Source organism: Periophthalmus magnuspinnatus, chromosome 5 (assembly GCF_009829125.3).
Source record: "Periophthalmus magnuspinnatus isolate fPerMag1 chromosome 5, fPerMag1.2.pri, whole genome shotgun sequence".
In the NCBI taxonomy this organism is placed as follows: domain Eukaryota; kingdom Metazoa; phylum Chordata; class Actinopteri; order Gobiiformes; family Gobiidae; genus Periophthalmus; species Periophthalmus magnuspinnatus.
Genome location: NC_047130.1, coordinates 28,609,883 through 28,633,718, shown reverse-complemented (window position 1 = coordinate 28,633,718; position 23,836 = coordinate 28,609,883). Strand labels below are relative to the sequence as shown.

Here is a 23,836-nt window from a genome sequence, read left to right as displayed (position 1 = left end):
GTATAATATTTTATGTGCTGAATCTTTTTGTAAAAATTGAAAAAAGTGAATCCACCTTATGTCTGTAATGTATCAAATATAAAATTCAATATAATAATAATGACCCGTTTAGTCTGAGAAACATGTATTAATACAGAAAGCGTTATCTGTCACATATACTGTATAAATACCACCATTGTTGTAGTATTCATTTAGCACGGACATACTGTAACGTTCAGTACTGTAGAAATTGGAGCACTCAGTCGTTCAATCTAAAAACAACATTTACAATAAAATATAACAAAACTGTGAATCTGTATCAGCCTTTTCTGATGTATATCGCCTCTTCATCTTACAGTACATACAAATACTGATTAAAAAAATACAATAAAAATGACAAAATAAACCGATAGCACCCACTGAACTTCACGTACAAGTTCAGTAAACATCATCAACATCAGCAGGAACGCTCATTGCACCATTTTTCATAAGCGCTGGTCAAGACTTCATAAGATGTGTTGTTGAAGATCTCTGCAAAACAAAAAAAGACACACAATTTAGCTGGATGACGCAGTAGAAGCTATGCTAAACTTTAAAATATTCACGTTTAAGACACATTGAGACTCTTGTCATACAGTGTAGCAGCTGTAATATGCACCCTGACCACTTGATGTCTCTCTATGTCTATATACAAGCACCATTTATTGATTTATAGTAAGAAATATCATCTATAAATATCACTGTTTGCTTTAATGTCATGGGGCACTGCTGGTTTCAGTTTACTGGTTGTGAGAAAAGAAAAATATTAAGTTTGAGTGTTTGTTTTCCTCTTGTTTAGTCATAGTTTTGTGTGTTTGGTTGTTTCTGTAAAATTTTGAGAAGAAGAAACTGTTATTATAGTTTTAGCTCTGTAATGTGCAGACAAAAAAAGGATAATTTATGATAGTTTTATAATTCATACAGTAAGAAGTAGGGAAAGTAAGGAGTAAAACACTTAAGGTGTTAGAGAAGCTACTTGCTCCACTTACTTTCTTACCAAACTTCCTCAAATGATAAAAAATACTTGCTTTTGTTAAACCTCCATCCTCACCTGCTTGTCCTAGTCCCACAGGCAGGGGCATCCTCACCAGCCCGCCCGAGTGCTTGAGTCTGTCCTGCAGTGAGCTCTGGATCAGCTCCATGGTGCAGGCCTGGTGCCACACGGGCAGCTCCAGACCCACCATGCAGCTGATGATCCTGTTCTTCTCGTCCTCCGTCAGTTGCCCGCTCTCCCGGGACACGTACACCATGTAGGCCATGTCGATGTTCACCGCCTCTCCGTGCAGTAAGGACGGAAGCACCCTCTGATACAGGCACAGAAGACAGTTAATGTAGAGGGAATAAGAGGATGTGTGTATGAAGAACAATAAATTAAACTCATAACATTATGCCGTATGTTGTTGAAGGCGAGATGCTGCTTCTTCTGTAGTTTAAAGTTCAGAAATAAATGACGTTTTGTCATGTAAAGATTTTATATAAAAAATAAGACATTTTATGAATTTTTTTTGAACATGTGAATCTCTAACAGATGAAGTCAGGTTTAAATGTCTTTCTTCATTTTATTGTCATCTTAGATACTAAAAAACACAGAGGGGATTGTGTAGATCTTATTTGGTATTTCAGTAAACCATATCTCATTGACAAATTGCCTAAAAATTCAAATTTTGCCTCATTTTTTTGGAGTTAAAACTTTAATAAATCAGACTTTTGAGACTGGAAAGTCTTCTTCTGTAGATGCTAATTTAAGAGGTGATCCTTATGTCCCTGTGGGGGACAATGCATTTTCAGAGAACAGCCCAGAGTGTTAAAAGTCCAACTTTATCAGATTTGTTCCACTGCAGAACATAAGTAACTGGATTTAAACTGTAAGTTTTATCAGAGTAAAACACTAAAACATATTCTGTATATCAGATTATTCCAAGGATTCCACGCTATGTTGACATTTTTGTTGACAATCTATAAACTGACTGCTTTTAGGGTTACATAACTTGTCCTTTACCAACATTTACCATATTGTCTATTTATTTCACTTAATATTTTACAGAATTCCTTATTGGTCAACGAGGCACACGCTCAGCCCTGTTAAAATGCTCTTTGAATATTTGTTGTTTGTTGTTGCTGTGCATTTCATTTCATCCAATAATAACTTTGATCTTGTCAGCAGCTGATACAGGATGGATTACCATTTCGAGCGCTGGACTGATGACGTGTCCAAAGTCCACCAGTCTGTTGAGGTCGTCCTCCCACAGGTTGGGGGCCAGCTCCTCCAACATGGTGACGATGGCGAGGCGTGTGGAGCGGGACGCGCTCTGACTGCTCACACTAAACACGCTGCTGTCTGACTGAAACTTTGAATCTAGGAGATGTTGGCCGTGTTTCTCCAGGAGTTCAAACAGCTCCTTGTGCTTCATCAAGGCCATCTGCAAACATATAGAACGCACTGTATAGAAGAGAGAAATTGCAGTTTGTTAAACACTTTCACTTCCAGGAAAGAGGATTATAAGGTGTACTTTAACAATTACAAAAAGGAAACCCCACAATTATTAAGTATAACATAGCCCTTTAAAACATGCAAGTGGTGTTTGTTTTTTAGCCTCATCACCACATGCAGCCGTCTTACAGTAAAATTTGACTATGAACCAAAATTATTGATGTAAGGTTGTGTAACTATGATCCCAAACATACAATAGATAAGTGAGAACAGAGTGCACATGATACTTTGGCCCAACGCGATGAAACTGACCTTTAACATTTCGGCCAACCCATTGGAGATATGTCTGCGAGGGATGGTCTTTATGAAGGACAGGTCTAGGTAGGTGGCGACTGGTGGAATATAGCTGCCGAGCTTGTTCTTACAGTTTGCAAAATTCACCCCAGTCTTGGCCCCCACGCTGGCATCGATGTAGGACAGGAGCGTAGTGGGTACTCTGATGTAAGGGGTACGTCTGCGGTACAGAGACGCCGCCAGACCCACGATATCCAAGCAGACCCCTCCTCCTATCGCGATCACAGGCTCTGCTCTCCTGTCTATCGAGAAACTGTTTAGTTCCTCGAGGATCTTCAAGGCCATCTCCATCGACTTGTTCTCCTCGGTGGTGGGCAGAGCTAAAATCTTACATGTCACATTGTTAACCTCGAAATACTTAGTGATCTGGCTGCCGTAGATGCGGTACACTTCCTGATCGACCACCACGAAACGCTTGATCGGCTTGGAGGGGATTCTCAGGGTGTCGGCGGAGGTCTGCGGCTCGTGGGCGTGGCCTGTTAGCAGGGTGGCGTTGCAGGGGTCCAGGAGGCCGTGCGTCTCTGTAACCTTGTAGCTGAAGATGATGGGGGTCACCACGGTCCAGCTGGTGCCTTTTTCTGTGAGGGTTTCATAACTGTCAGAGAAACACAGAGTTAGAGGGAAGGGCCCAGGTGAGGTGAGAGGTGACTGAGGATACACACTTTCCTGACCTGATTTACTATCATCAGCTCATCTTTCAGTACTTTATTGTGGGTATAACTTATGTATCTTGCATTCAATCAACTGCAGGGCCAAGAATACATTACATACATGAAAAACAAGCATTCTTACGATGATCAGGTTCGCCTCGACACAAATCTGACCTGTAACTTATCCTGGTGGCATCTAAAACTCGTCTCTACGTGGAAATATATCAGTTTAATGTCAGAATCCCTCGGAATAAAGCAAACAAGAACATCCTGGAATACTATACGTAACAAGAGCGAGTAATTGGAAAAAGTCATTATGAAAAAGGCTGGTGAACAGGTTTGGCAGGTGATCTAGGACAGATGTAATCACTGCATCCACTAAAATATAGTGAGTTTAAAATTAATTGAAAGCAGCCTGCCTTTAAAAATATATGCACACACAACATATATATATAAAATAAAATGTGAGGGGGTTTGAAGTCTTTATTGTCAAGTGTCACAGTGACCACATTAGAGCTCACGTTTACTCTTATATTGCCTGAAATACTTTTAAAATGAAGACGTCTAAGTGTCATTGATACTCACATCTTGGCTGGAGACACACACGCAGTCGACCCGATGTGGCTGTGCTTCTCTTTACAAGTCCATGTGCTTTTGACTCGAACTAGGCTGTACTCGGTCGTATTCTCTTTGACGTTGTTGAGCAGGTGAACCTTTCCCATCTCGCCAATTATTATGCTGGATATAGGATTGCAAAATGAGAAATCACATAAACACTGAGGTGATGTTCTGGGAAAAGGGTCTCTGCGAATTTCTTTAAATACTAAGTTAGGGGAGGAGTTTCACACCCTTCATACAGAGCGTGCTGTTACATGTACATTACTTACACAACATTGTCAGGAGATGTTAACTAATCAATCATATAGTTCATCTTACTGGACTTGTAGAAGAAAAATCCTCTTTCTATATATATCCAATGATGATAACGGCAGATTGGGAAAACAAAAGAAGAACAAACCAAAAAAAATGATGTTTGTGTAATGCCTCAGTCGTCCAGGTATGAGCCAAAGTGAAAAGGAAAAAAAAAAGATTCTGTCAACCTGAGAAGAGTGAAGAGAATGAGGAAAGTGAAGACGTTTTGCTGCTCATCCAGTTAGGGACCTGAACTATTATGCAAAATATGACTCCGTTCACACTTAGTTTAGCTCAATAGACCTGGACAAAAAACAGAAACAGGTGAGTTAGGTTCGCTGTAGTTAGCTCCTCCTTGTATCCATCTGATGTAAGGCAGTGTTCATCAGTGATTTGAGCAGAACTGAAGACGCCGTTTGGATGAGAACAGACGTACAACATCCAACCACTAGAGTTATTCATATACATAATCTATGCTACTTGTATAGGGAGCTATTTTTATCTGGTTGCAGTTGTTGTCCATCACAGCAGCTCCCAAAATAGAAGTTTAAACTGATCTGGAGGTCGCGGGATGACTATAAAAAATATAGTTTTACAAATATTATCATGTATTTAATCAGCTTTCAAATGAGGTTTACAGTATTTGGTGCAATTTGGTCAAATAACACAACATACAATCAGGCTCTACATTTAATTAAACCATCAAATGTTTTGCAAATAGAAATTATTACTGATGTTACAGAGTTTCATTATGCAGTGAGGTCCCGAGCCGGTTGCATGAGTATTTTAGGGGAGCACAATCTGAAAAGTTTGCAGATCCATGTCCTATTATATGAGTTATTGCACACAGCACAAACATTTGCAAGGCTGTAGATTTCAGGACATTACTTATTTTGATTTGAAAAGTAGCAAAATAAGAGAGTTTGAGAGCTCAGTTGATAGTTAATGTTTGATAATTTGGCAACAGATACTTTTTCTTTCACTACAACTCACAATGTAACTCACAACACAAATACAGTCCATTATATTATTATTATTACTATTATTATTATTATCATTATTATTATTATTATTATTGCTGTTTGGCTTCTTGGTTTAGTGAGGGGCTACTACATTATTTCTAAACTAATCCTGTGCAGGAATAGGAGAGGAGGTGGTTTGAGTAAAGGATAAGAAGTGAGTTGATTGCGGATCTAAACTGTACGAGACGTGGCCAGACTCCTGAACAGATGATGATTATGATGATGATAATAACATGTATAAATAAATAATACATAAATAAGTAAATAAATATATAAATAAGTAAATAAATAATACAAAAATAAGTACACAATTAAATACATAAATAAATAAATAAGTAAATAAATAATAAAACAAATAAATATACAATTAAATACATAAATAAATACATAAATAAATACATACATAATAAATAAATAAACACACAAATAAATAAATAAATAAAAATAATACAGTTCTTCAGATCGACAGGGTAAATTAAAACGTATGATGGTCTTAAAATGTCGTTTTATCAGGAGATACACAGTTACACAGACATATTTTTACATCTTTGCAAACGCATATGGAATATTTGTAACTCGAAAAAGTAATAGATACAAAAACAGTCAATTTCAACAAGTCAACAAGTTTAAAAAGTAGTTACATTTATTTTACATCCAGCCCTTTGACGGCAGCCATTTTGCTGAAGTGGCCCTCGGTGAAAATGTGTTTGACGCCCCTGCTCTATAGGTTATACTGCAAATACTACCCTACCCTACTACCCTAACTACCCTTTTCAATCAATCAACTCAGTCAATCAGTCAATGTGTCAATATCTAGATTACAAAGACACACACCACAGCCTCTTTCTAAGTTCATGGCTAAAAATTGCACAAAATGTATAAAACAAATCTAATAAGTTTGTCATTAGTGAGTCATCTTATGTCATACACCTTTTGAGACATCATGAAGAGAGGTTATATAGAAAATATATAACCCCCCCCCCCCCCCCCCCCCCCTCTCCCCCCCCTCTCCCCCCCCCCCCCCCCTCCACAATTATAAAAAAACTCCTCGTGACGTGTGCAGAGAGCGCGCGTGAGCCCTGTGGTTGGCCCCTGGTCTTTAGAGGGAGGAGAGATTACCTAACCTCACCTAAAGTTATCCAAGGCTTTTTTTTTCTTTTCTTTTTTTTTACAACATGATATAACATAGATTCTACACACGGGATCACCGAGTAGAGAGAGGAACAGAGCCTGCGTCCCGCCCACAGACGCACCATGCCACACGACAAAGGTACAGTACACCACACTGCACCAGACTACAGTACAGCACACTACAGCAGAGTACAGAGGGACAGGAGCTACAGGAGGACAGTAGTAGACGACTTTACTCAGGATCTTGCTCTCGGGAGGAGGTTGTGTTCAGAGGCGCACATGGTTTGTCTGTGAGAGTTTGTCAGAGCGCGTTCAACACTTTCCTCTCCTCTGCTCTGATCTGTTCTGCTCTGATAGAAACGGTGCAACACTGGAGGACTATTGGTTCTAACGGGGTTTAGTCTGCACACGGTCCACTTTTAACCTGATTTGGCCCGGAATAGTTCATCTTGTTCAGTTTGCTCGCTCTGTTACTGCGCAAAATGAACCCACAGATTTTTACAAGGTCCAACAACGAGCAACAGTTTTATCAGCTAGGGATGTCTGATGTGCAAACAAACAAACAAAACAAACAAGAAAACAAAACACACATCCAACATAAAATACATAGAAACAATAATAATGCTAGAGTTCAGAGAGTTCAGACTTGAGTCACACCTGTCTCTCTCTCAGAGCAGCTGGAGGAGGCTGGTGGAGGAGGGGTAGAGGAGGAGGGGTAGAGGAGGAGGGGTAGAGGAGGGGTCGAGGAAGGGTAGAGGAGGGGTAGAGGAGGACGGGTGGAGGAGAGGTGGGGTAAAGTGTCTGTGTTTGAGCTGATGCCATTTAACTCAAAAGAAGTGAATCAAGCCATTTATTCAAATGTGTTCACAGATTTATATCAGGAGGAAAAGTATAACCCAGACCTATGATGTGCTCGTTTTATTGAATACTGTTGCATCAGGACGGACTATGACCCGCCCTAGAACAGAGAGTGTTAGATCCACTGTACTCACTTCAGTTCAGTAACACTTAAAAATAATGAGAGATTGTATGTCCTACCTAAAGTTGTGGAGTTAAGATTTCATAGTGGCATCATAGAACTGAGAGGCTCGGTCTGTGAGTCGTGCCATTTTATTGTACATGCTTTTATAAAGGAAAAATATGATTTTTATTTAACCCTACAAGTTTAATCCAAAGTATTTTTTTTTCTAATTATAAGAAAGTATGGAGCAATAGGTGGAGACAGGGGGTTGGGGAAAACATACTTTTTTCTGAGCACTGAAGCCTTAAATGCAGGATAATGCAGGATTATTCAAACATGAGTCAATGGAGACACAACATATAAACGAAGAATGAGCAAACACCATTATAACATTATTAGCTCATAAAGTTGATTTTTCATCATATGAGCCTTTAACTTGCTGATTTTTTTGCACACTGCTCAACAAAAACATTTCTTTTTTTTATGACACGATTGCCTCCTTTAAACCCAAACATATTTTTGATGATTTAAAACCGATCTTGGATTTATATTTGATTGATCGCACAGCCCTGAGGTGGAATGCAGTGTTCCTCACAGCCACACTGCATATATTTTCTGTGTATGGTTCATGCGTATTAAAAGATGTGCAAAGTGCAAAGGCTGGAACACCTCCAGAAGCAGAACGTGAGAAGTCTTTAGAAGCTGACATTACGCCTAAAGCCAAACGCTTCACATAGTTATTTACCTCTCTGCTCAAAGGGTTATACATAACTCTATAGGCACTGAACAGTCACCTTGCCTTAACTCTGAGGTGGAAGGATGGCACGATTCCAACACGATTCAAGCAAGGTCTTGTTTATCCAGGGAGAATTTGCTGGATGCTGTGCGTTGTTTGAGACTTTACTTTAAACCATAGATGGACCATCACATTCCTTCAACACTCTGCATCATCAGTGGTCCTGATTTACCTCTGTTAATTAAATATCTACAAAACATATCCTGGTATGTGGTCTGCTTCCTTGTATTTACCTTCATGGGAACCAGGAACGTGAATGCCGAGCTTACCAGTGCTAATTAAAGTTTGTGGTTCACAGAAAAGGGTTGGATGCTTGTCACGTTGCAATAAATCTAGTTTATCAAGTTTAGTTTACATACAATACAATACAGATTCCAGTTACAATTACAGTTTTTGATGGGATTGATAGGTGAGCACTGTTGGTGTTTACTCTCTGTGTTTTTAACTGAACATACGTCAGTGCTGAAGTTACTACATTTATGGGTTTCAAAAAAGATCATTGTCAGAGCAGTACAATGTATATCGTTAAAACTCTGAAACTCTAATATCCATGTACACACATTACAAACCACAGTACAAGTAGAAATGTACTCAAAAACAATTGGTGTCATATAGACCTGTCACGATAATTACTGTATTGACTCAAACATATTTTGGTTTTCCTTTTTTCTCTGAGTCATTATCAACATTGAGTCGTGTTTCAGTATTTATCATAGCAGCTGCGGGCTGATGTCGACTCAAGAAATTGTTAGTTGGTTTGTGGATCAATGAATCGACTACACGGGGGTGAGGGCTGGCAGACTTTCACTGAACAAGCAGATAAAACTGTCCAGGCTCCCAAAGCAGTCTTCTTTCTTATCCCAGCTCATGTAAATGTGACTAATATAAGTCTAACAAACAATAAATCATCTCAAGGACTATTGCCCTAATAGAGTTTATTATTATTATTATTATTATTATTATTATTATTATTATTATTATTATTATTATTATTATTATTATTATTATTGAAGTTGTTTTAATTATCCTGCTTTAGGGTTAGTATTATTAGTATTATGATTTATGATATTTTCTGCAATGTATCACACTTCAAAATCTGTACCGGTAATTGTGCCAGGCCTATCACCATCATCATCATCATCATCATCATCAAATGGGCCAAAAAAATGGACCAGTATCATAATTATTTCTTAAAATCTTGTTGGAAATAGAAGTGCATCATAGTGTTCATAATACAGTGATATGTCCAGACAATTGCCTAAAAATTAAGTCATATTTTTGTCCAATCATTTCTCAAGTAATGAGTCAGTTTTTAAACATTTCACCTCAATAATGTTTTGAAGTAACTGTAGATCCACTTCAGAACAATGTTTGGCTCTTCTGATGTTCTGTTTTATGTGAGATGTTCTGTGCTTTTGCAGTTCCAGATACCCCCGTGGAGGTTCTTGTGGATCTTCTAACAAAAGCTAAAGACATAGCCACAGCAAATGGCAGCGTCCCCACAGAGCTGACGGACCATCTTCAGCGAGCTCTGGACATCGCCACTGGCCTGGACGACTACCTGGACAAGTTCACCACACCGGAAAGTGAACCCCTGGCTGAGCTATACGAGTATGAAGACTTTAGTGGTAGAAACAGAGTGATGGAAAGAATGTTGGAAGTGTTTTAATCATTTTAATTTCAGGAAAACTGTAAGTCATGACTGGGACCGTGTGCACAAGGAGGGTAAGACTAAGTTCCGGCTTCCTAAAGAGTGCATCACTGGACACGTGGAAGGTAAAACACTCTCCACTGAACAGAAAACACAAAAACAAAATTACAATCACAGTGTTAATGAAAAACTGTGTAGACTTGGATGAATATTCTGTACTACTTATATTTTTATGATGTTGCTGTTTACGTCAGGTCAAACTCTGAAAACACTGGTGCACATAAGTCACGCCAAGAGAATCCTGGAGATCGGGATGTTCACGGGATATGGGGCGCTCTCTATGGCAGAGGCTCTTCCGGACGACGGTCGTTTGGTGGCTTTGGAGTTGGAGGCTTATCTAAAGGAATTTGCACAACCTATTTTTGACAAGTCTCCACATGGAAAGAAGATAATTGTTAAAATTGGATCTGCGATAACCAGCCTTAGGGTAATCTTATAGAACAGCTAAATACATTTTATTTGCATTTCATTAAAAAAAAAAGGTGTTGAAACGCAGTTGAGATCTGTCTGTCCAATTGCTGCAGGCAGACTGAGGGTGTTTTCAGTCTGTGCAGGTTAGCTCAATGACTATGATTCAAAACTCAACATCAGAGTCTTACAAATGTGTGAGAAATGAATGAGAAGAGTTGGACAGCAGTCAAACAGCAGTAGACAAGAACAAACAGCATTTGTATTGTCATTTTAGGAGTTGGCAGACGCGGGAGAACAGTTTGACATGGTCTTCATTGATGCAGATAAACCTAATTACATCAACTACTACAAGTGCATCCTGGACAATAATCTGCTGAGATTACAAGGCGTCATATGTGTGGACAACTCCCTCTTTAAAGGCAAAGTTTATCTAAGAGACATCACCGATCAGAACGCCGTGGCACTGAAGGAATTCAATGACTTTGTCGCCCAAGATCCACGTGTGGAACAAGTATGAGCACTTATTCTTTGCTGTCCACCATTACTCGGTTTACCTTTACATGTCTTTTCATTCTACAGGTGATTCTCCCTCTACGAGATGGGATCACTGTTGTCAGACGAGTTTCCGCTGCTGTTGAAAGTTCTAGGATGAAGGTATCAATTAAACCATCATTTTGTCTTTGTCATTTAACTGGAAATTTGTGAATTATCCCAGCTGTTTGTCACGGTCTGTCGAGAGGCACAAAATAAAAGAACAGAAAGGATAATGGCTTTTCTGGGGGTTTCCTAAACTATTAAATGCTGAACTATTAGTGATGTTTGTAGCATTACTTTGTTGGGTTGTGTGCTGCGCCTCACGTGGTAAAATCAAGAGAACGTGTAGTAAATTCTGTGGTGTGAATGAGGGTGTGGCCATGTTTGTCTGTCGATGCCTGAACTCGCTGATTCCTGGAAGTTAAGAAAGGCTGACTTACGTGATGTGAGAATCTTGGGCGACACTGTGGCGGCTGTGGTTCTCAAGCAAACTGTTGTGGTGTCTTTACGCCAAAACAATTTACCAACCTTGTCTAGTATGAAGTCGGTGAGTGAATGAGGGACCAGTATTCATCTTTACTGTTTTTTTTTTAATTATTTTTGTCCCGATAACAATTGATTATAATATACAAAAACAAATGCTACAAACTGGTGCACATAAAAAACAAAACAAAAACATTATCCTCTTGCTTCAGTTTCATGAAACATATCTCCATTTTTGTGCCCATTTATTAAAGTACATGTGAAATCAAAGTTTTCAAAATTGTATTTAAAGATTTAATATTTTCAGAATGCATAAATAAAAATATATTGGAACTAAATCCTTGAGAAATGGGCATAGCCACATCACTTCTACTGGATTTTTGATTCCCAAATTCTGGATACAGCCAAATGTCCCGAGGTACAGAAACAAGTGGAACTGCTCTTCACACATCCAATCAACACACCACAGATTATATGTATTTAAAAGAGCTTTGAGTTTTAGAGAATAACCTGTCTTCCACATTTGAGAAACACGTGACACAAATTAGTGGCTGTGGTTGGACTGTCCCAAGTCTGGAGGGTGACTTGAGGTCTTTATGGTGCCAGACCCTTGTACATTCAAACAGGATATAGAAGGGTCTGGCTGGTCAGGCAGTGAAGTCACTGCTCCTCTTAAGCAGAAAAGTTACTGAGATGCTAAATGTGCTCACCTCAATGAAAACTGTTATTTCTCTTAAAATGATTAGACTTTGTTCTTCTGCTAGGCAAACATCACCAATGACGAGGTGTTCCGTGGAGTGATGGGACGTTCTATTCTGGATCGAATGCGTCTGGACGGGCGGGTGGCCTATGTGACCGGAGCGGGACAGGGCATTGGCCGAGCCTTCGCCCACGCGCTGGGGGAGGCGGGGGCTAACGTGGCTGTGGTTGATATCGATCCGATCAAAGCTGATACTGTGGTCAAAGAACTGAATCTTAAAGGTAGAACTGTTGGATTTGTATATAATATTTTATAAACATTCACCATTTGTGTCCCAGATATCAGCTAAACATGTTCAGATTAAATACAGATTTTACTGGTGACATTTATTATGTTGATTTAAGTTTTAATGGTTGGTAGAAGAGGAACTAAGGAGTTGATAAACCTGGATTGTTGAAATAAGATAGACTTGATTAATCTTTAGGTCATGGCAGAGTAATCGTGCCATACTCCACCTTTTAAAATGACTCTTTAGTATTTTTATTTTATTTATTTTTTATTTAACCTTTATTTAACCAGGAAAGTCCCATTGAGATTACTAATCTCTTTTTCAAGGGAGTCCTGGCCAAGACAGCAGCACAGTTACATCACACACAGACATTTCAACACATCACAAAATTGATTCTTAAAAGCAATTACAAATCATAGACTGAATTTCCAAACTTTTCAACATAGATTTAAACTGAACTATTGAAGTCAGTTCTTGTAATTTCAAGACTAGAGTATAGTTTTTGTACTTTGACTCGTTATGTTATATATGTTCTGCTTTTAGTGATTACATTGCACACAATAATACAAATTTCAGTGTGCACTTCCTTCATAAAAAGACAGGGGTTGGGGGGTGTTGCTCATCTTGACCAGGAGATGGCAGCATTGTAAAGGTTAAAATGGCAACATCTTCTCAAAACCAGTTCTTCTCATGTTACTTTATAAGACCTGTACCTCAGCATGTTTAATCTTTGAGCAGACCTAACTAATAAATCCCAACAAACTTGCATTTTTTTTTTTTTTTCACAGGGATCCACAGCCTGGCCGTCACAGCAGACATAAGCAAATTTGAAGATGTCCAGAGGATGATGGACTGTATCGTGTCCAAATGGGGGACAGTGCACATTGGCTGTAACAACGCAGGGATCAACATGAACTCAGCCAGCGAGGACACCACTTTAGACGAGTGGGACAAAACATTCAGTGTGAACCTCAGAGGGACGTTTATGTGCTGTCAGGTGATTTACTCATTTGTCTGCAACAGAATCTGGGACATTTCAGGAATTATAACCAGAGATTTTAGTTTTAAAGTCATTGATTTTTACAATACTTAAAATATAATTAGCTTTTATCACAGAGAAGGGGAATAAATAAAACAAATCGACATTTAAATATGTTGGCGCTTGTAAGATTATAATGTTTAAATTGCAATACTTTAAACATTTATTTTCAAAAACTTAATTGTATTACAAAAATATTACAAATGTCTGTATTTATCTATATTTTACTGGAATATCAATATTCAGATGTTAGATTTTTTTTTAATATTTAAAAAAAAAACTAACATTTGCCAAGAAACACAATAATATAAAAATATAATAATCAAATAATAATAATAGTCCAGGACTCCCAAAATAACCACTTCAAAAACAAATAAACAAACAAAAATGATAATTAGAAATGTCAAATAAGTGGTTTAATTACATAAATGTGTGGCGTTTATTGTGGCAGTATTGGTAATAATTTAAGTAAATGCTTTTTTAATCAAATTTCGACTATAAATGAATTTGATGATGTGCTACTTAACGTTTCTGTTTGGGACTGCACTCACTCACAGCCACAGCCTCTTGTGTAACACGTCTCTTCTCCCTGAATCCTTCCTCAGGCGGCCGGTCGAGTGATGCTGAAGCAGGGATACGGCAAAATCATCAACACTGCCTCCATGGCCAGTCTCATCGGTGAGTAACGGTTCATGTCGCCGCAGCTTCCAACATGTCCTCTTCTGACCGAGTATTTATCATGTCAATAATGAGAGCGCACATAATATATACTTGTAAATTTCAAATATGTGAAGGTTACAACAAGGAAAATGATCAGAAGTATGAATCAATATTAAAATAAAAAAGAGCAGGTCTTTTAAACAGGGAAATATGTAGTACTTCACGTGCTTCAACTTAATTTACATGTTTTAAGAAATATTTAACCTGTGCTGGATGATATTTTGTAAGTTGTTTCAATGTGTTTTGCAAGAATAGCTCAGATTTGTCCTTTCATTTGACCCATCCTTCATTGCCACCGGAGCAATGTGTCAGGAGCAGTGTGTGACGCAGTGCCACGCCCGGGGGTCCAGCTCCACTATCCTCCACGATCTAGAGCTCGGGTTGAGACTACTTTTACCCGTTGTGTGTGTTTTCTGTTGGGGAAACCTGCCTAGACATGAGGAGAAACTTGCAAACTCTCCACAGAAAGGCAGAAAGGAACGGTCTTACTGTGAGGTGAGAATGTCACTCAGTCAGAAAAGGCTCACTGGGAACATCAGATACAAAACTGGGTGTAGTTTTCCAAATGGTGAGTATTTATAAAACCTATTCCTGCAGCGTACAAATAACAATAACAGGGCAATATTACAAAAAAAAAGTGTATCTGGGCATCCTTCTAGAACGAGCTTTGTGTTAAGCGGAGAAACACACGATCCCCTTTGAACAGGATTAGGCAGCTTTTCTCTTCCATAACTTTTAGCCCCTCTGAAGCAGCAGACAACATGGCAGGAAATACAAAGTGTTGTGATTGCATGTGAGCGTAGCCCTTTTGCATCATAATAAACATCCCCATCTATGGAGCTCTTTGGGGGATGTGAGTGTGAGAGGAGAGTGTTCCTGTGCACTGAGCCCAAGGCCTCGTTTGAACGGCGGAAGACTTCGGAGCGCCCCCCCCCCCCCTCTCCCCGCAACCAATCCCTCCCTCCCCTCCTCAAAAGGGGTTCCTCCTCCAGAGAACCACATCACTTCATCAGCAGTATAGTAGTCAAACGGCCAGTAATGTGCCATATGGGCCCCTGTCCAGACTGCGGGGGCAATCTGTAAACTAGGAGCATGCTGGTAAATAGAGACTGCATAAAATAAAATGATCAATTATACACATTACACAGAGTCCTTCAGGAATATACTTTATTGGTCGGGACATCTGTTATAATATTGTCATAATGTGTAATCAGATGGGAGCTGTTCTGGCCAAGTGGAAGCCCCAAAACGCAGCTGTAAAAGTCCAATTAAAATGCACAATGACAGCTTTTTGTCCATCTGCCTGAGAGGATATACGTCCATAGAAGCGGCGAGTATTACGGGTACAGTGTTTGGCGGACGTGCACTTGTTGGAAAAGTTGGGAGGGTGTTGCAGGATTGTTGAATTGTGAGGTTTGAAGGAAGTAGATATAGTTTTGTAGTTTGTTTTGTTCAGTATTCGATTCGGTTCAGTTTTAGTACCAAAGAATACACAAGAATATGTCTGAATTGCTATAAATTATGCCAATCTCAATAGTTTCGCTTGTAAATTTTCTACATAAACACATTTTACACAAAGGTTAAGGCTTTAAGGAAAAAAACAGCTATATTCAGACCAATTTCAGATGATTCAAACTGACATTGGAGACATATTTGAAGGATGTTGTGTTGACTCTGCCATTTGTCATTTAATAGCAATAATATTCACAAATTTCACGTCCTATTTAAACCACTTTAAATTAGCTTGGTGAACGTTTCTCCAAGCGTTTTCCCGATGGTTTGAGTTCCCTGATAGAGATCAATCCACTGTCAATCTTCAGAGAATGGAGCAATATACCACAATACTCTGAAACTTCTGAAAATACTTGTCTTCTCTCCGTGTTTAAATTAGGATTTCAAATGCTTGTTTCTTTATGATGTTTAAGTCTTACGGTACTTATGCCTCAAATTCATAATAATAAATACATAAAGTAACACAAACGTTACTTGTACAATCAAAACGCTCCACCTTTTAGCCTGATCAAAGTTGTCCAAACTAGAATTAGGCGGCTAATCTTGTGAGCTTTTTGTTTGTAGTGCCCCCCCTGCTGGACGGATGACACCTCCCATCGCGGTGGCATATAACCATCCTCTTGCAGGCCTTCTGGGGAAAGGCTACATCATTTGATCCCTTATCTGAACTGAACTCTATGTAAAAGGCGTGCCTGATAAAGTGCATGTTTCCTCCCACTTGAAACGACCAATACGTAGCAGGGGCAACCTTAAAGAGAGCTTTGGAGAATGCTTCTTTTCCCGCTTCTCTGGGGATTGCAGCTCTTTAAGACGGCAAAAAACATCAATGCGGGCTTATTTAAAGGATGAAGGAGTTTTCTGAATGGTATTTTGGGGCCGTATCATCAGGTCTTGAGCGGGGATTAGCGCTGTTAGCCGTTCGGAGCTGCTGTGTTTCCTGTCCTGATAAGTGGGATTTCACCTTCAATCTGCATGTAAGCCCCGGGCTGCGCTCCTCCTCACTTGCTCCTCTAAGGTCCTCGCCTCTTCTTATCCAGCCCAGTCTAGCCTTATACCTGCGTGCGCTATCTACTCGCACCGGCAGAAGATCAGCACATTTAAACATCTTACTACACTGATGGTTCTCAAACTGTGGGCCGGGTGCATCTGGTGAATGGATATCTTCTAAATATAGTTAATTCTTGGACCGTAAAAGACTCCTGATGACCTTTCAACTCACTGATTGATCCATCAACGAAGTGTAGACCTGATTGTCTTGGTTTACTTCTGGATTTTACCCTTTTTAGTCCAGAATAATTTCATATAATACAGCAAGAGTTCGCTTCTTTTGAGTTTGTACGTGTTGGGATAATATTGTAGCATTCTAGTTTTTTCTGGTTGTTTATTTTCTGAACACAAAGGCTACTGTCGACCGTAACCCACGCCAAAATCAGAGCCAAACAGCAGTGATCTTAACTCCTCAGAGCCTCCAAAACAGACCAATAACTGATGAATATAACCTTCCCATCAACTAAAAACAGTACAGAAGAACAACAAAAGGTGTCAACTCTGAACTCAACACTAAATCTCGGATCATTACAGTATAAAACGTCTTATTTGTACCATGCAACCTGCAGATTGAATCATTTTGCATCACTTATAAGCCATGACATAATGAATAACGAACATATAACAAGCTAAAGATCAGTCAGTAAGTCAGATTAACCACTTAAATGTTCTCAAACTGACAGAATTTCCAGTTTGTGACCTTGATTTAACCCAGAATTTCACCGTTACCTGCCAATTTGGCCTCTACCGTAACTTCGCTGCAGAAAAGTGCGCGCATTGATTTAGCAGTATAGCAATTTTAAAACATTGTTAAAAGTCAAGCTTAAATGAATGAGCTAGATTTATCTTCCAGGCCTGGTCTCTCCCCTGGACCGTCCCGTGCCTTTCTGTAGCTGGGCTGTATTCATCATCCGCGGTCTCACACTGAAGCCATTTGGCAGTCAGATCGGCAGGTGATGAGGTTAACTACTAAAGTTGTATGTAACTTGGAGCCCTCCTTATGATAATTAATCAACCAGCGGAAAACCAGCCCCTGTCCCGGCATCCCATGCAGTGTGCAGCATCTGTGATGGTCAAGGCAAACAAATGGGTCCCGCCTTTGTTGCTAAGGACAGAGCGTAACTGGACATTATGAGCTATTAATTTTACATGGCTCCAGTTCCCCCGCAGCTAATGGAAGAGCTTTTATGGAGTGTCCACAAGAGCACAACTGAAAACTGCTTATGTGTATGCATTCAAAGTGCGACAATGGATAGATTTACACGGCCAGGGAAAAAATTATTGCTAGAATAATCAGATAACCCAATAATAAGAGAAATCGGATCATCAAAAACACCTGGTGACACATGTTAAGTAGAAAGTAGAGGGTTTTTAGAGTCAATGTTTTATTTAGAAGACAAAAGAGACAATGAATTTTAAAATAACTTAAACATTTACACATCTCTGCAAGTTTTGACAAGTGAAATCATGCAAAAAGTAACGTGGCAATTAGAAATAAATCAGATTACTCACATCACATTTAACTGTTTACATGACATTTAAATAAATAATCACGATAATGATCAGAATTCCGGTGTGCACGTAAACACAGCTAATGCTCAGTAATCCATGTCTTTGTGTGCTGCGAGTTGTAAACACATTTCCCCGTTTTTTTCTTCTTTTTTTTCAGTGCCTCATCCACAGAAGCAGCTGTCGTATAACACGTCCAAGGCCGGCGTGGTCAAACTCACCCAAACCCTGGGCACGGAGTGGATTGACCGTGGAGTCCGTGTTAACTGTATATCGCCGTAAGTTTTGAGGTTTCTTGGTGTTTTATTTTGACCATTTGATTTAGAAATGAATGACTGTGTGACCCATTGAGGTTAGACCGTACAACGAAAGTAAACCTGACAAATCTGAATTAAAAAACCCAACAAAATCTATGTAGTACTGTGTTATCCACAGCTTTCTGAACGATACTTGATTGGGACTGTTACAACAGCAATTAACAATTAAAATATTATGTTTTGACTAATGAAAAATCCTCAAAAATGTCACATAAAATGAGCCGAAACCTATGAATACATGTATAGAGTAGGTTCCTTCATAATAAAATCATATGTTTTGTAGTTTTTCTCATGTTAAACGTTGGATTTATCAGTCCTTTTTTAGATTAAATTTGATTTTCTGATATCAACTTGTTTCAAAAATCCTCGCGCTACAATTGAGCTACAAAAAGAAACAGTGATTAGAGTGCTTTCAACTGGAGAGCCCCATTTGAGAACAACATGCTAATTTAAGTCTTCAAACAATGCATCCGTTCTTAATTGGATGACGTCTTGAGGGATGAATCAAGCAAACAGCCGCTCTTATTGTTCTATTCAATTAGGGAATCAAATTAGCAACCTCACGCCAAGTGCCACAAAAGGGCCTTGTTTGTATCTATTTGTCGGTGCAGCTGAAAAGAGAAAAGCAAAGACAGCCGTGCGTTTGTTAAGCGGCGCATCCCTTAGCCCCAAATCTGTCCACGCAACACTCGCCTTTATTTATCTGCTGCTTATTTGCTCATTTTAATTTGCAAATTCTCTTTCCTATCGTTAACTCGACGTCTCAACGGGCTAGCGGTTTTCCTTTTTTGAAGTGACAGTGGGTAAATATGCATAAAAAAGGGGACACAATTAGCGCTTGCGAGGTTGACTGGAGCCCTGTTCCATTGGCAACTTTAGCCGCGGCGGTGATAAGCAGCATTATCTGGAAAATTGGTTGAGGGAAAACACTAGCTCTGATTGCCAGGAAAGCTTCCAGATAACGGGCAGCTGAAGAGAAATATAATTGAGGTGGAATACGTTAACCAAGGTGTCACATGCTCCTTTGGATGTGCTAATGTACCTAAATGTTGGAATTCTGTATCAAATGCAGCTAGATAGATAGATGGAACAATGGAGTAGAGCGTGTAGCTTGTAGTCTCTTCCATGTCACCTGGGTAAAGAGACGCATTAGGAAAAGTGCTGCGTGTTGACGAATGTGTTTAAATTGACACCCTCTGATGTTACTTTCTTGTGTCACAGCTCACTAGAAGGTCACAGCACAGCATTGAACTCTATGCAAAGTTGTGTAGCGGTGTTGTTCTACTAGGAATCATAGTAGATACAAAAATAAAAGTATCGTTAATCTCCTCCAGGTTATTCATGTTACGGTTTAAATTGCACTACAGTTTGAGTCTGGTTTCTAGGCTCTCCTTTGCTTGTCAGGTTAGACTTGGACTGATCCGTTCATTCCTAATGGGGTCCCACCAATAAACAACAAACAATAATAAAAAAGTGCAAAAAAAGGACTTAAACGACCAAACGTTCCACAAAACCTCATGAGGTAAAACACAAAACTACTTCATGTTGTGATATTTATAACAAAACAAAACTTGCGTATCAAGTTTTGAACAATACGTGTAAACTGTTACTAGATATTTCTGGTGCTTTAAACAATTCCAACACATCTAATTATTATTATTTTCACCCCTTCACTCTAAGGCACGTCAGCCCCACAATAAACACCCCAGATGCTGCTAAAAGTATTGTTCATCTCCTCCCAGTTATTCATGTTAAGGTTTAAATTGCACTACAGTTTGAGTCTGGTTTCTAGGCTCTCCTTTGCTTCTCAGGTTAGACTTGGACTGAGCTGCACAAACCTGTGTATTTTCAGTCATCCATGCAAAAAGAACACACAATCCTTCATGTCGATTTTGTGCAAATTACTGTTTTTGTCAGTAATTCTCCAGAAAATCAAATTGAATGTTGATTACTAACTGGGTCCAACATACAAACGGTAATAAAAAAGTCCAAAAAAAGGACTTAAAATGACCAAATGTTCCAAGGGCAACACAAAAGCTCATGAGGTAGAACACAGAACTACTTTATGTTGTCATATTTATAACAAAACAAAACTTGCGTATCAAGTTTTGAACAATACGTGTAAACTGTTACTAGATATTTCTGGTGCTTTAAACAATTCCAACACATCTAATTATTATTATTTTCAACCCTTCACTCTAAGGCACGTCAACCCCACAATAAACACCCCAGATGCCACCGTGTCCTTTATATCTGAGAAGAATGGGGTTTATTTTTGTCACTAAAGCTGCCACTCCGCCTCTGTATTGTGATGCCTTGTGATTCCATTGTGCGTGTGTGTGTGTTTTTTTTTTTTCCTCCCGCTTTTAGTAACCGTCTGTCACTTTCTTTCAGGGGCATCGTGGACACCCCTCTCATCCACTCGGAGAGCCTGAAGCCCCTGGTGCAGCGCTGGCTGTCAGATATCCCTGCTGGTAGACTGGCTCAAGTGACAGACCTGCAAGCAGCGGTGGTCTACTTGGCATGTGACGCCTCCGACTACATGACAGGGCATAACTTAGTCATAGAGGGTGGGCAAAGTCTATGGTAGAGTCCCCACTAGAAGAGATCAAAACTTCAGGCTTAGAAATAAAAGCGTCAAAAAGGGAAAGCCTGGAAAAAGAAAACCAAAAACCCAACAGATGCGAAGTTAGTTACACGTAGAATAAGCACCACAAGCTTTGATACGACTTCACGTGCTGCAAAACATATCGTTTTTACAAATTACATCGTTATTTTACACATTACACACAAGCCCAAAACTGGAGAAGTAAACATTTTAATTGCATTTTGACAGATCTGTGCTAAAATGTACTTTCTATTGCTGTAAATGTCCATAATTATCGACCAGCCACAACCCAACAAGACGTGATTTCTTATTAATTAGTGAAAAGTCCCACTCTGCTATCTAAATATGTGATTAAAGATGAGTTATTCTGAATGCTTTACTTTATTATTTTTACTGTTCTGATCATAAAACGGTGTCAGGGTGATTATACGGCCGTTAATGAGAAACACAAGTTCATATTTATGGATATCTTTTGTGTTGGGTCAAGTAGTGCTTGATTTGGCAAATTTTTCATGAAAAGAATGAGCATCATAGTAGTAATACTGTAGTAAACTGTTTCTTTCTATGTTACAAATGTGATGAGCAGCAAAGTTTATAGAAAAAGATCCACAACATCTCAAAATGTGAAGTATTGATATAGTTACATATTTAAGTTCGCTCATAAAATAACTACAATAACAAGTCTATTTAATTTTCAATCTTAGAACTATCCACATCACTGAGTTTGTAGTTTACCGATGGCATGTTAAAGTTTGTTACCTCTGCACGAGTTTGTTTTTAGCAATAACTTTCCATTAACTGTTGCTGTTACTTGCTAAGAGCTGTATTGTACGTGTGACATCTTCTAGCAAATAAATGTGTTGGATATTAAGAGCTCATCATCCTTTTTGTCAATTTCCTTCTGATTGAAATGTGCTTTTATAAGAAAAATAAAGGTAACATGTTTCCGAGTGAATAATAAAGCCAAAAGAGTTAAAGTCAAACTCTTTTAAAGTGACAAAAGTGCAGTATCCATAGATGAGCGTGTCCCGGCTGGCCTATACGTTCACTGTTAACTGGATACTGGACATTTTCTAAACTCCTGTGTACCATCAGAACAGTCACAGCTCTTGGGTTCAACGTTGATCCGCCCTGTTTCTTGCCAAATGGCCTCCAGGAGTGGTGCTTCTGCTTAATTGCTCCATTAACTGTTTGTGTGCTGAAAAACAATACTTGAAGGAGAGGTGAGCTGAGGACGTGACCCCAACTGCTGCAATTATGCAAAAGTAGGAGCCCAATTAGCTCGCTCTGCAATATGACACTGTTGGTATTTATGTGAACAACTTCAACTTGTGTTAATTTACATAATTGGGGGATTGGTTCGTTAATGGGAATGGCGAGTGAGTGGATTCTATTAAGATATGCAGTTAGATCTAATCATCTCTTCTCTTCTCTGAATTTTTCCTCCACAAATAGTCAAACATCACAAATGATGGCAATTTGTATTGGGTATTATTTTCTGTTAATATCTCCAGCTTGTCCCCAAATAATTGTATTTGTCAGTTTCACAGAGCCACCACTGAGGGGCAGTGTAGAAACAGCTGCAGTGTGAAGTTTCCTGCAAGAGTTTACTAGAAATGTTAGTATGAAACAAGCAATGTTGTTACTTCAGTGCATGAAACAAAGTGTGATTCAAAAGGACAAGATCAGTTCATGTGATTTAAGTGAAAGTCGAGAAAATTAAAGCCCCAGAATGCAACTTTTTAGCCTGAAAATAGCCTAAAATACAGAATGTTGTATCATTGGTTGGTTGTTTTTATTGCACTGAAAAACTGAAATGTTTCTTTGGCTATAATCCTCCACAAAACGACATAAAACTTATCCATCTCCACGGAAAAAGTCCCAAACTGTGATTTTACTGTAACTATCTGACATGCCAGCTCCAAAATGGTACACAGTATTGCTTCAGCTTCAGCACAGAATTATACTATATGCATCTTAAGTCTTTAATAATCAGAAAAAATAGAGCACCTCCCCGCTTTTATCTCATTATTTGCGATCATGTAAAGTAAAATAAGAAAATCCAATTCATACAAGATGCTTGGTGTCCAATCTGAATACGCAAACAGAAACGTCAGACAATCGAAATAACTATTACTAAACAAATACGTCCTGTTTCTTATGAGATTTGGACATTTCAAATTAGAGGTCAAGACAAAACTGAGCGTGTAAGAGAGTGCAAATATGTTTTAAACCCTGCATAGTTTTACAATATTCATATCCACACACACTCATGAAACCAAGAGCCAGATTTAAACCACTTTTAACTGATACTGTTTTGCATAGCCTCTTGAAACTAAACTTTTTTCTTTATAATGCTACATAAAAGATCCAAAGAATAGCATTTGAACAGCAAAACGTGATACAATCTTCCTTGAATGCTAAAGCCTGCTTCATGAGGTGTAAGTGATCTTCAATCCATTATTTATGACCTCCTTTGCTGCCATTACGCTGAAGAGTGGGTCCCTGTTGTACAAACCACTGTTGTGCTAAACACGGCAGCAGAGAGAAGACACTCAGAACACTCAGCCACTCTTCTCCTCAGATCAGCTTTGAATAATAGCCACCGCTTAGTGCAGCAGCCAGGCAGTATTTAAAGCCACACTATGCGACTTTCCTGGATGAGATTACGCCACGTCATT

At 39.0% G+C, this 23,836-nt stretch overlaps 2 protein-coding genes across 2 annotated transcripts; one reads left to right on the top strand and one right to left on the bottom strand.

The window, feature by feature from the left end:
- Positions 1 to 99: 99 nt before the first annotated feature.
- eevs (2-epi-5-epi-valiolone synthase) lies at positions 100 to 4,229 on the bottom strand. Its single transcript, XM_033967298.2, has 5 exons — positions 4,039 to 4,229; positions 2,762 to 3,398; positions 2,202 to 2,438; positions 1,070 to 1,322; positions 100 to 510 (listed from the first exon to the last, which is right to left on the bottom strand). Exons 1-5 carry the CDS (start codon positions 4,173 to 4,175, stop codon positions 437 to 439), a joined length of 1,338 nt encoding a protein of 445 aa, XP_033823189.1. The 5' UTR covers positions 4,176 to 4,229; the 3' UTR covers positions 100 to 436.
- A 2,338-nt stretch (positions 4,230 to 6,567) lies between these two features.
- Positions 6,568 to 21,831, top strand: zgc:113054 (uncharacterized protein LOC541322 homolog). Its single transcript, XM_033967297.2, has 11 exons — positions 6,568 to 6,657; positions 9,697 to 9,886; positions 9,960 to 10,051; positions 10,181 to 10,413; positions 10,672 to 10,908; positions 10,977 to 11,051; positions 12,179 to 12,395; positions 13,192 to 13,400; positions 14,048 to 14,120; positions 18,391 to 18,508; positions 20,942 to 21,831. The coding sequence occupies exons 1-11, from the start codon at positions 6,642 to 6,644 to the stop codon at positions 21,135 to 21,137; spliced, it is 1,656 nt and encodes a 551-aa protein (XP_033823188.1). The 5' UTR covers positions 6,568 to 6,641; the 3' UTR covers positions 21,138 to 21,831.
- Positions 21,832 to 23,836: the final 2,005 nt, after the last annotated feature.